General features: G+C 37.0%; 1 protein-coding gene across 3 annotated transcripts in view; it reads left to right on the top strand.

Moving 5' to 3' along the window:
• Window positions 1-13,606, top strand: part of Usp30 (ubiquitin specific protease 30) — a 58,045-nt gene that overhangs the window by 21,460 nt on the left and 22,979 nt on the right. For all 3 annotated transcript variants that reach the window (XM_081771187.1, XM_081771184.1, XM_081771186.1), the window contains exons 5-8: window positions 3,317-3,562; window positions 4,229-4,369; window positions 8,302-8,444; window positions 10,018-10,143. In XM_081771187.1, coding sequence (XP_081627313.1) covers window positions 3,317-3,562; window positions 4,229-4,369; window positions 8,302-8,444; window positions 10,018-10,143 — 656 coding nt within the window. The remainder of the gene's footprint in view (window positions 1-3,316; window positions 3,563-4,228; window positions 4,370-8,301; window positions 8,445-10,017; window positions 10,144-13,606) is intronic.

Genomic DNA, 13,606 nt, shown 5'->3' with positions numbered 1-13,606 from the left:
TCAGACGATTTAATTTGCGGTTTCGAAATCTAGATTTCTGTGTGCGTTCAGTGTGTTGTTACTCAGAAATCATGTAAGTAGAACAAACTCTCGATAATCTGGAAGTATTGTAGCACGCCCAGGATATTGAACACCATTGATTTTAAACCTACTTTGAAAGCCCTGCTTTAGAGTATTATATAAGTCAAAGTTAGTAATGAATCGTTTCATGAAGAAAGAAGAAAACCTCTCAGTATAATAAGGGTAGCATTAAACAAATCTTGGATCGTTATGGATAATTTTATTTTATTTTATTTATTTTTCTTTCAATACTGAAAGCACCTTGATAACCATATCAATAAAACTTACAAGTCACTTACGAAGCCTAGATGTTAATGGAACAGGAGCATAGTTGTTGCACTTGTCGAATATGGACAAAGCTGATTCACAAATCACTTGTTTTACTACAACTGTCTACTAAAGTAATTCCTTCAAGAAAAACGAAGAAAATAAATCCAATACGACTTCCACTAATACAATTAAAATTAAATAAGTATGCTATAGAAATTGTCCATCTTCATTTTTATTGGAACGTGGACAGCTTGTAAGAGATTTTTAATTTGGTATTTGAGTTAATCCACTATTTTCTTGTTTATCTGTTGGAAATGTATATATAATAGAAATAAGCGTTAGGTTTGGGGATGAAATTTCTCAAAATTAAAGGAAAAACATTGATAATCCCAAGTTGCATATTTTCCTTTTACACTTAAAATGATCTTCTCAGGTCAGCAATCTGTCTATTGGTTTTACGCAGCTTTCCACTTTTCGCAAGTTTTACGCAGCTGGCTCAGTGGTAGAGCGTTCAGCTCTTGTGTCTGGAGTCTTCGCTTCGATCCTAGGTCGCGCCAAGTGAACTTTGCGGTGGACAAACACCCTTTGGGTGGGGTTTTCTCGAGGTTCTCCCACTTTCTTCATTCTACCATTTCCTTCATTTCTAGTTACCCTGCGTAGCGTAGTCGCTAATGCTCTCACCTTTGGTGCAGGTGGTTCTGGATTCGATTCCCGGTGGGGACACGGTCGAAAAATCTAAAAGCTTTTGCAGACCAGCTGTCCTGAGTGAAGTTTTCCTCATTCACACCAGGCAAATGCCGGGATGGTTCCTAACATACAGATCCCAGGCCGCTTCCTTCCCCAATCCTTTTTTCTTTCTCTTTCCTAGGATAGTGTGATCGCCGAGAGACGTCATCCCTCTACGTGACGGAGTAACATGACCATAGATGCTGAAAGCCAAGAAATCTAATTCCTAATCCTAATCCGTCATTTCTCATCATCACCGTCTCCTTTAGCCTAGTCGGCATAATCTTGAGACATAAAACTTCATTTCATTTCTTTTCCAGTGCATCTCATAACTTTTGTTTTGCTTTTATTGATGGTCATGTTGAATTTGGTACTAAACACCTACCGCATTCCGTTTAGACCTGCTTCTGTGTGATAAGGAAACAATTTTGCAGTGTAACTTGAGTAAAAATTTTTGACCCAATGTAGTGTACATTTTCTTCGGAATTTTTGATATCTCAGTTGCTTGGGGTTGAAATAGGGGAAGGAAAGTAAATTCAACCCAACCTAGAGGAGTTTCCTGTGATAAATAATATGATGGGAAAATAGTTTCCATTATAACTTTTGTATAGGTTTTTCGATTTTGACGTACTACAGAGTTTTGCCGTTTCTTTGAGGCTTTGCAATAATTTCCCATTCCTTGGGTTTGAAATCGGTCAAGAACTAGAAGGTAGATGTGTCCCCAATTTTATATGTATATACAGTGAAACCTCGGAGTAAGAGCTACAGATAGGACATGTTTGTTTGCTTATTTGTCTGTAAATGGGAATATCTGTTACAGAGAGGTTTCACAAATTTAAATTACTTACAACTCATGCACTAGTTGTAAATGTAGGCTAATATACTACTTAATGTTCGCATTACTGAGGGGTGAGGGCTATGTCCTCTGTAAAGAAGCAAAGAATGCTTGGGAGTATATGAACGTGTACTACAAATTATATTGCACGTCTGGTAATTTTGATCTCAAGCACATGTAATATCCATGTTGAAAACTCCCTTAATTCTCATACTGACTGTACCAAAAGTTAAAGAACACATTAAAGATTTTCTAGGATTACAACCAGGAAGCAATTTCTTTAGACGTAGTAAATAAGTGCTTTTAATTTAGCTTACAAATGTTCCGTGTGGTGGTTCACTAGGTCATTGATGTATGACAGGCATTTTATGGTGAACGGATTTTCGCCTTACTTCACTGTATTTCAGATTTATTTTCCAAATTACAGGCGTCATTCAGGAGGCATTATGCTAAATGTGTATGATCTGAGAATAAAATTTCGTAAAACTTCTTCCATTTTTATAAAGGGAAACTCAGACTCTGGCATACTTTTTGAGCGATGTAGTGATCCCGCGTAGCATAGTCACTAACGCTTTCGCCTTTCGTGCTAGCGGTCGCGGGTTTTATTACCGGTGGCGACAATTGGTCTGAAAGGTGTAACAGTGTTTTCAGGGTGACCTCGCGTAGCGTAGTGGCTAACGCTCTCGCCTTCGGTGCGAGCGATCCCGAGTTTAATACCCGGTGGGGGCACTGGGTCGAAAAAGTGTAAAACCTTTTTTAATCCAGCCAGCGTGAATGAGGTTTTCCTGGGCTATCCTTATTCACACCAGGTAAATGTCAGAATAGTACCTAACTTACAGGTCTCAGGCCGCTTCCTTCCCTTTCTCCGGATAATGTGCTTGCGCAGGGGCGTCATCCCTCATACGTGACGGGTTAAATGACCATAGATGCCGAAAGCCCAGAAGTCTCAGTCCTAAATCCTAGTATTTTCAGGCCAGCCATTTTGAGAATGGTTGTTTTTTTTTTCAGTCTCACAAGGTAAATGCCGTCATAGTACCTAACATACAGGTCCCAGGCTACTTCCTTCCTCTCTTCCCCGGATAGCGTGCTCGCCGAGGGATATAATCTCTTAAAGGTGCCGGAAATGCCTAGAAATATGTATCAGTAAATAAATAAAAAAAAATGATCGATATAAGTTATTTCTTCAACCCTGTAAAGACAAAAGAAGTTACTAGCTCTATTAGTTCAAAAGTGGCAAAAGATTTTCTCTTCAATTCGTTGCCTCCCTATATTTTTGATATAAAATTCCAGCTATGATTAAAATGTCGTGGATACCTACTTTAGTTGACGTCCACCTTTTGACAACGTACGTATGTTTTGTTATAAATATATATCGTAAATAAAAATTTCATCGCTTTCATACCTTGTCTTGTGATTTAATTTCAGTCTGCCGTTCGTTACGACAAATTCGACAGCCTGTCTTTAAGTCTCCCTCCAAAACCAATGCCTCGGGTCACTCTGGATCAGCTTCTCATGAGCTTCGTTTCTCAGGAGATGGTACAGGACGTCACGTGTGATGGCTGCACTCAGAAGCAGCAGAGTGAAGCTCAAGCGGGCGAGGAAGGGGATGGAGCACCATCGACCACCACGCCTGTCAAAGCAACATGTGTCAAACAACTCAACTTTGGAAAGGTGAGTAGGACACATTCTTATGGTTTTAAGCTCATTTTGCATTACGCGATTTTGCAGACATTAAGTGCAAATGAAAAATGCCCATACAGTTGAACTATGGAAAATAACATGCAAATTCTCTTTCCCTGTTTTACACTCCTCGAGATCTATTGCATGAAATTTGAAAAGAATTCAGTCCGCTGTACAAACGTGATGGAGCAGATCATTACTGCCGTAGTTTCCGTATTAACCACTTTAATAATAATAATAATAATAATAATAATAATAATAATAATAATAATAATAATAATAATAATAATAAATATCGTGCGTAATGTCTTCGATAGAAAGTAGACAATGTGGCCAAAGATTATTAAATATTGAACGAAAGTTTTTTTTATTTATTTATTTATTTTTTATTGAAACAATAAGTCAGAATCTATTCATAAGTTCTTTGATATGCTAGGTTATAGAATAATGCGTCAAGATGCAATGTTCCGATCTTGGACTACAACATTATTTCATTTTTGTTTTAGTGGAAGGATATAATTCACACTTCAAAATTAAATTATTTTATTAACTCTAATTTGGAAATCGTTCTTTTATGTTTGGTATTCTGATATATATATATATATATATATATATATATTATTCCACGAAACCTTGTTTTTCTACATTTATTTTTAGCTTCCAAGCTGCTTATGTTTCCATATCCAACGAACAACGTGGGAACCGGATGGGAGTACTTTCAAACGTCACGATTATGTAGATTTCCCGGAGTTTCTTCCAATGGACAAGTATACGTACGCCAATGTTCTTCATAGGCAGGTTAGTATTCTAGTATATGTAGCTTAAATCTAATGAAAAATTATATTCTTGAGTTTTTACAGTCTGTCCTAAAATCGTTAGCAAGGCATCACAGTTCCCACACTCTCACTACGAGAACTGGTTTCTTAAAATAGAACATTTCACCAAGGAAATATTAAAAACTTAGATGAATCCAATTTGACTTTTCGTCATCACATTACGAATATAACACAGACTTTGCACCATTCCTGTAATTACAGTTCTTAAGACCTTGAAAGCCAGGAAAATTAAAATGTGCCAGTGAAACGCTTCAAAATATGCCGAGAGCCACGGAAATTGTTTTATTTCGCAGAAGAATCAGGAAAAATACAATTAGATTTCACGAGGGTATATGTGGCAGGATCTGTATAGACTATGTTGCAAAATGCCATGTTTTATGATATTACCATCCTTTTCATGTCCATTTCAGAAGTGAATATGGCTGTACCTCCAGCAAGCTTCTGTCAGAGGAGCATAGGACCATCATGAAGTTTTTCTTCCTCCAAGGGAAAGGTGCAGCGCAGATCTACGATGAAATGAAACAAACTTTGGAGGACTATGGGCCGTCATATGCAATTGTCAAACGCTGAGTGGCAAACTTCAAAACTGGCCATTTTGATATTGAAAGTCCGAAACCCAGTGGCAGCCTGTTTCGGTGTCTGTTCCCAAAAATGTGCAAGCCATCCAGGAAGATCGTCGAATATCAGCCAAAAAGATTGCTACATGTTGGACATATCACGCGAAACGCTTGGTACCATTATTCATAATGATCTGGATATGAGGAAGGTTGTAGCAAAGTGGATCCCCAAACTTCTGACGAAAGAACAAAAACAGGAAAAAGTGAGAACTTCGCGGACAGTTTTGGAACATTTAGCAAGAAGTGAGGTTGTTTTTTTGGAGAAACTCGTAACTGGTGATGAGACGTGATCTATTGTTATGATCCCGAGACTAAAGGACAGTCTAAGGAATGAAGGCAGGGTTCTTCTCCACGGCCAAAGAAAGAGGTCTGCACAGAAACAAATGGCAGCAATCTTTTGGGATAAGGTCGGAGATCTGCTGGTGGACTATCTTCCAGTGGGCACAACCATTAATGCAGAATATTACTGTGGTCTCTTGAGGAAGTTGCGCGAAAACATCAAGAACAAACGTCGTTGTAATCTCGCAAAGGTGTTCTGCTTTTGCACAACAGTGCCTCCTCACACACGGCATCTGTAACAGGACACATTGGCCACGCTAGGCTTTCAAGTGTTGCGTCCCCCCTTATTCGCCTGACCTAGACCCATCCGATTATAATCTCATCTCAAAGGTTACCGTTTTCAGTGTTCAAGCGACAACTGATCCTACATATGAGTGGTTACAGCAGCAGACAGAATACTTCTATTTACAGTGACTAGAAAGTTGCAGGACAGATGTCACAAATGCATTGACCTACCAGGGGAATATGTGGAATAGTGTGGGAGTTGCAGCTTCCTTTTTTTTTTTTTTTTTTTTTTTTTTTTTTTTTTTTGTAAGGCTCAATCTTTATCAGCACCCCCCTCATAACTAGCATTACAGCTGCTCATAAAAGACACGGAGAATGCCTCAAAAAACCAATGCATATTCAAAAAGATGATTATAAAAATCTGTAAAAGATAATTATCTTTGGTAATAAAGAATCGTGAGAAACTTCAAAGGGTGTTAAAATTTAAAGTTTTGAAAGCTGTACCAAGTAAATAAAAAATTTAGATGCTGTAGAACAAGAAATAAGCTAGATTTGTTGGTTATAAATAATCAAAGAGGTAGGCCTAATTATCATAATGTTTGCTTGTTTATGTTTATAAGTATATTCAGAATGTCAAGATATTTCATTAGTGTATAATTGTTGCAAACAGGTCTTCTCGGGTTAGCAGCCAGGCAAATACTATTGTATCCTGCAACGTTTTTAGGGCTGACATTGTCCTCATCTTCAGGCGAGTATGATGAGGCAATAGAGTGCATGAAATATATATTTCATGTGTTTGTGTGATATGGCTCTTCTGATTGGTGGATGAAATGGTGGGATATGATTGACGTCTATGTTTGACTCAGTTGGAATCCTGTATCTCTGTTAAGGGTCGTTTTTTCTTGCATGATTGCAACAACTTCTTTTAGCCTTCTATCCCAAACTCTTGAGCATTTTGCTATTATTTTAGTATCTATGAATAAAATCTTAAGTTTCTGATTGATGCTATGCTCGGCCAACCCGGATTTGTCCGGTTGGTTTAATCTAATGTAACTGTTGTATTCTTTGCATCTGGCTTCAATGGTCCGTTCTGTTTGTCCAATATATGCCTTGCTACACTCACATGGAATGCGGCAAGTGTTCGAAGGCCCAGATCGACTTTGGCTGATTGCAGTCTTTTTTTTTTTTTTTTTTTTTTTTGGGGGGGGGGGGTCAATGGGTGTAAAGATCATAATGCCGTTTACAGCAATTGAAATTTAGAACCGTTCTGGAGATATGATAAACACTGGTAAAGTTAACAACACTGCTCAAATTTGTGTAATTCCGTGAACTTATCGTAATACATCTACCAGAAACTATTGCTGGAATGATATAGAAGCAAAGGAAAGCAACAGTCATTTTTAAAAGTTTCGACAAATCTGCCATTTTAAGCAATATAGCAATTTTTTACCATTTTTGTCATATCTCCGGAACGGTTTGAGATATCAGATTGCTGTTAGTGGCTTGATGATCTTTATGTCTATTCAAAACCATCTACATAATTGAATACTTATCTGAGCACTTTCTCGAAATAATCCTTTGAAGAAAGAATTGTTAATTTCTTGTAACTTTGTTCCTATTCATTCGAAATACGTCATATGTTGACCGCAGTATTTGACACTGATGTACTTTTTGATGTGCGTTAAACCTCCCGTCTCACTCGCGTTATTACTGTTGTAGGGGCCTTCAAAATTTTATTGTTTTTCGATGTTTGCGATACTATATAGGTATATTATTTTCGGAATAGCTGTGAGCATTCGTACGTGCACCTCTAAACCGAGTCGCACAGCATGACATTTCTACAACAGCGCGAAGACAACTGGCTAACAGCTCACATACACTGATCACAGCACTTTCACTGTGCGCAACTCATCATGTGACAGAATTTCGCCTCCCATGTTCCTGCTCGCTGACTAGCTTCGCGCCAGAAGTCATAGCTGTTTCGAAAATACTCTGCCTATAGTGTCTTAAGTTTTCAATACTACATAAAAAGTTTGCTATTGTAAGTTTTCGTTTAACATGTAGATTTGAAATATGTAATAATTTGACGTAGTGTCATTTGAAAAAATACAACTTTATGTTTGGTAGTCAACACTGGTAATCTGGTTGTATTGCAGTCTATATCGAACACCGTCCACCTGTCGATACTTACATGGTAAAAATTTCAGTATTCCGTTTCTAATACTTTAAAAGTTATAAGAGCGTATCAAGATAAATGGTCCATCCTGTATATATGTATCAATTTCTTTATATATATATAAAGAAAAAAAAAGACATTTCAGTCAGCATTACTTCAGTCAGATCCGAAATATAAACCGAGGGAATTTTCTCCCGGACCACCCCCCTCAAATGATCACTGCTACTTATAAGACCTCTCTCTCTGTCTCTTGCTCGCTGAACGTACGAACGTACGATATTTTTCAAATATGAGGAATATTTCACATTCGTTATATTTTTGTTTTTGTTTGTTTGTTAGAAAATCTGGCCTCAATAAATGTGGTTTCAACATACCTAACGTCAAGTGCTCTAGTAGTGTTGGGTCGTTTATATTATATTATAGGTTGTGTGTTGCCACTTTTTAGGACATGCATATTTTCAAAGTTTTTAAGTCATAAAAATCGAAGTCGTACCAATAATGTTGTTGAAGATTTTAACTAGTTGTATGTATTTTCAGAATTCCTTAAAATTGCAACTGAAAAAGAAACGAGAACACGCTCTTCAAAGCTATGGTGATGGGAACACTTTACAGCTGGAACTTCTTTCGGAAAAGCAGAAGTACCCGTCAGCACCGGATCTAATGACGCCAGACAGTGAGCGGTAATACTCTAAATCAAACTTATTATTATCCATTTTTAGTGTCTTTGAGGCTACTTCTATCAATGAAACACATACTAAAAATTATAAGTTATAAAATTGTATTACTTTCCCCTGTATCCAAATAAAAATACTGGTGGCTTGTGCGTTTTACAGAGTGGTGCACAATTTTTTTTTTTTTTTTAATTGTTTCAGAGGAACAAGAAATCGCAATATACACTTTTACAGCAGTAGCAGTACAGTTTTGGAGAAACAGTTGAAGAAGAAATTGACACCTAACTCACCCTGCTGCCGCTAGAGGGCTAGTTTTCAAGATGGCTGACAAGAGCAGACTGACCACAGAGCAGCGCTCGACAATCGTGCTTTTGTTCCATGAATCAAAAAGTGTTATTGTTGCTCAAAGGCGGTTTCGAGAGAGCTTTAATACCCGATGGGCTCCCTCCAACAAAACCATCCACAGACTATGAAAACTTTCAGAGGGAAGGAACAATATTGGAGCCGAAGCGTCCTCGACAGAAGCCTGTGTGTTCGCCTCAGAATATTGAAGTTGTTAGAGTTGCAATGCAGAGGAGTCCCGGGAAGTCGACAAGAAAGGCAGCAGTGCAACTTGGCATATAAAGACGTTCGGTTCAACGAATTCTGAAGAGTACCTCCATTTTTATCCATACAAGATTACCGTTGTGCAACGACTCACTAATGATCACAAGCAGCAGAGATTAGTGTTCGCGCAATGGGCAGAGGGTAAGCAACGAATCCTTCACAACGTTTGGTTTTCTGACGAGGCGCATTTCCATTTGGACGGAGTAGTCAACAAACAAAATGTGCGTTTTTGGGCCAATGAAAATCCACGGTTGATTCATGAAAAAAACACCACGCTCCGAGGATTACAGTATGCAGTTTGCAATTTTCAGCCATGGACTGATTGGGCCATTCTTCTTCGAAGAAACTGTAAACAGTGAGCGGTACTTGACTATGCTCCGGAATAACTTTGTCCCGCAGTTGCTTGCTACTGCTTTGCCCATCAACACACAGTGGTTCATGCAAGATGGAGCCAAACCGCGCACTGCGAATGTTGTCTTACACGAAATTTTTCACATGCGCGTTATTTCTGGTCTTGGCACCTCATAGTCCTGATCTTAACCCATGTGATTACTTTCTGTGGGGGTATTTGAAGGAAAAAAATTTTCCGAAACATCCCAACAATTTGGTAGAGCTCAGACGACTTTTCAGGCTTGCAGTGAAATTGATGAAAACATGTGTCGTCGAGTAGTGAATAACCTCAGTGCTCAATTAAATGTAGTTCAGATCAACAATGGCGGCCACATTGAATATGTTTTGAATTAGAACATTTCTCCACAGTATACTCTTTCTTGTGACGTGCATTTCTTTCTGTTCTGATTGTAAGGATTTTATTTAAAAAGAAAATGGTGGATCATTTCGTGTGCCACCCTGTATTTTCTTATCAGTTTGTTTTCTAATTTCTAAGTTAAGTAATTGTATGTATTTAACTTACTTGTTGATACCTTACATCGTATATATTTTTGTTTACACGTATTTTCTTTGCTCACTTCTACAGTAAGAAGCAGACACATTTCAAGAATTTGTATCGGTTAAAAGCAGTTGTCGTTCACATGGGCAACGCTGTTTCTGGACATTTTGTAACATTTAGAAAAGGACCTGTTGATTCTCATACAAGACATAGGTAAGAAAGTACATTTATAAGGTATTGTGTAAGTTAGAGAGAAAAATCAATAGTTGAAGCTAAATGTTGTATTGTTGTATGAAGAACATGTTGATATTCGATTCAGTATTACATTTCATCAGATTTTGTTTGTGCACTTTTTTTTGTTAATGTGATGTATACAAATGATATTTTTTTTTGGAAGGTCTGTTAGTTCATAAAGTTTTTTTTTTTTTTTTTCTGGATTCACTTCATCTTCTAATTTGTTCACACTTCTTGATCTGTCTTTTGCATCTGTACTGCGTACATTTGTGGTCGAAGCTCTTCGCCGCTAGAAACAACGTAATTATTTCCCTGTCTATCCATTTTTAGACTTCCAAACTATGCTATGAATAAGTATAGTTTGATCCATGTTGGAAGCATATGTGATGCAGATTCCGTGTTAAAATGAAGATAATTCTTATAGATTTAATGTCGAAAAGAGATGTTAACTTAAAACGAAGAAAACAGAAATAAATTTTGACCATAATTGTACATTGTACGCTTTAGCACTAAGCACTGGTAGCTTCGCATGCAATTTTCTTTTCCCTTGAATTTGCTTCTGCTTAAAGCATTGATAGCGTGAAAATTGTTTTATCAGAAGTAATTGTGGATAGAGTTTCAAATAAATACTTTTTCATAATAGTTTCTAAAGTTAGTGTTCTACTACTACTATTCTTTTGTCTTGAATGAGAGCTTTCGCCGAAATACTATTCGATCTAGTAAACGTAATTAAATTTACTGTTGCTAGTAAACAACTTAGTACATTTACCTTAAGTGTTCGTTTTTTAAACTAAGTGTATGTATTATAATGTAAGCCGCTTGAATAATAATCTTATCAATAAACAGAAGGTGCTTACCTTTCTCTTCTGTATCCTGTTAAGTTCAAAGTGTGTCATAATTAACAACTAAATTCAATGCAAAAAGTGATCAGCAATAAATATTTTTAAATACCTAATCCACTATAGGTGATATTGTATTGAAATATAAGAAGTGAAAATGTACTGCTGAACCACAGATTGAACCCAAGTCTTCAGCGTATCCTTGCAGGTGCGTTAACCACTATAGTATCAACAATTTAGATTAGTTGGAATATGACATAACAGATAATCGCTGTGCTTGAGCAGCTATAATCTATAGAACGAACACGTCTGATAGTTAAATTATTTTATCTTTTGTATGAAATATCATTATCAACAAATATTTTAAAATTACGTAGTTGTATTACTTGAATTTTAATGTAATTCCCCTATAGTGAATTAGTTGTCAGAAAATATTGATTGTTGAAAGCATTTCCCAAAAGTAATTTCGAAAAATGAATCCAAAACAAGCAAAAAAAAAAAAAAATTCTGGAAGTGGACAGGACGGAGGTAGACAGGTTCGAATGTGGGGAGAAAGGAACTTCACACCTGCCTACCGGGATAATTATAGGAGCTAGATAGGTGCCAGTGGCCCTATAGCTTGGCTTCCCAGATCACCGGATTTGAATCCTCTTGATTTATGTGTTTGGGGACTCCTCAAAAACGTAGTTTGCAACTCTTCTATTCACACACTTGCCGACTTACAGAACCGCATTTGTGACCAGTTACGCAACACACCGGTAGGGATGGAACGTATTCGAAACTCACTGCAGCTACGATTAGCACGTTGCATAGATATGGGCATAGACAGCACTTTGAACATCATCTGTAGATTCGTTTATTGTCAGCACGTATGACCTATTGGTAGTGCTAGACGTAGTTGTGTATTCTGCCTGTAATTTCATTACATTACACGAATAGTTACACTTGTTTTTATTTCTACCCCCTCTCTCAGCAAGTTTCTATCTGGTATACTACTTTCCATTGCTCCCTGAGATTATGCAAACATGCCCAGTGGTCTTTGCTTTGGCTCCCATTGTACAATCATGTACGTGCAATCATGCCATGAATAACAACTTTTTTCTGTACGGTTTCCATCTTTACTGCACCGTTACATTACCTCTACCGTACAGACATTCGGTGAATTCCTACCTGACGTATGGAGAATCTCTGTCGCACTCATTTAACATGCGTTTAACAGGTCAAGCCGATACTATTTTTATGTATTTCTGAATCCCCTTCCTAGCTTCTATCATTATTCCGGTAGGCTGGCTGTGAAATTTCTTTCTCCCCATATTTCAAGGTGTCTAGTTCCACTCGTGTCCACTTCCGGACTATATATCATATAACGTCATATAAACTTTTTTGCTTGTTTTGGCGGCAGGAATCGGTGGTTTCATTTTTCGCCATTACTTTTGGGCACCCTGTATATATAATTCAGCTATCGAGAAATATCTCATTCATCCGTCAGATGTGTTCATTCTGTAGATAACTGTCTGTCAAAGGCCAGGAGGAGTCAATTGTGGTACAATGCAAGTAATCTAAATAATAGAACACCACCTGTCTAAGCGAAAAAGTGTTGATCTACAAAGAGATAAATAAAATAAAAATTTAGAAAATAAAAAAAAAAAAAAAGGTAGCGTAGTGGTTAATGCGTCAGTAAGTTGGAGACCTGGGTTAGGTCTTCAGTCCAGTCTTACAGTTTCTCTCTGTGAGTCACAGCTTCATAGTTTTTATTAGTATATGACTTACATGCTGATAAATATGATGTCATATTACACATAACGTACGATGTAGTTCCATGATTTTCCTTAAAACATTTATGTAGCTGTAAGAGGAGTATTTCATTATGTAGCTATTATTAGTAATATATCTATCTTCTTCGTTCCAAAACTGTAATTGTAGTAAGTAATTATGTACTACGTGCATTGTTTGTCGCGCTGCAAGCATCGTGTTGGCATAGGTACATGGTTGATTTGAACAAATATTTCTAAATACGAACAAATATATCGGAAATATTAATCATATTAGAAGTAATACGAAAGTATATTTTAAAATTTGAATTATGATAATCTATTTCTGCAATGTTTTGAAAAATATTTCGAGTTCAGTAAACACATTTAATTTTCGGAAACATTTATTTCGTTTTCCTTCATTCACGTTGCTTTCCTTTATTCACGTTGCATTAAAAAATCTGATATATCCGAAATGTCTCACACATTCATTACATAAATATATGTCCAATTGAGTGTTATGTTTACATTGAGAGATTTAAACTCTGCGTAAAGCTGCAAAGATGTAGGTTATTTTTTCTTTGCTAAATCCGTAACAAAAAAAACGCTAGTTTTTAAATCAACAGAGAATGAAATATGTTATGCGTTGTAGAATTTTAAAAGCAGAATAACATAAATTAAAAATCTTTCAGTTTAACGTCCCAGGATTATATTCTTTTGCCTAAAGGAGACAGATGATCAAGGCTTGTGAATGTTGATGAGAAAAATTGGTGGAATAAGAATGTGGAAGGAAACGGGAGTACCCCGAGAAAACCCAAGGACACGCACCAGAAGTAAGTGCTCTGTCACTGA

Source organism: Thermobia domestica, chromosome 9, assembly GCF_964235325.1.
Source record: "Thermobia domestica chromosome 9, izTheDome1.hap1.1, whole genome shotgun sequence".
Taxonomy (NCBI): Eukaryota; Metazoa; Arthropoda; class Insecta; order Zygentoma; family Lepismatidae; genus Thermobia; species Thermobia domestica.
This window is presented reverse-complemented; position numbering and strand designations above follow the sequence as displayed.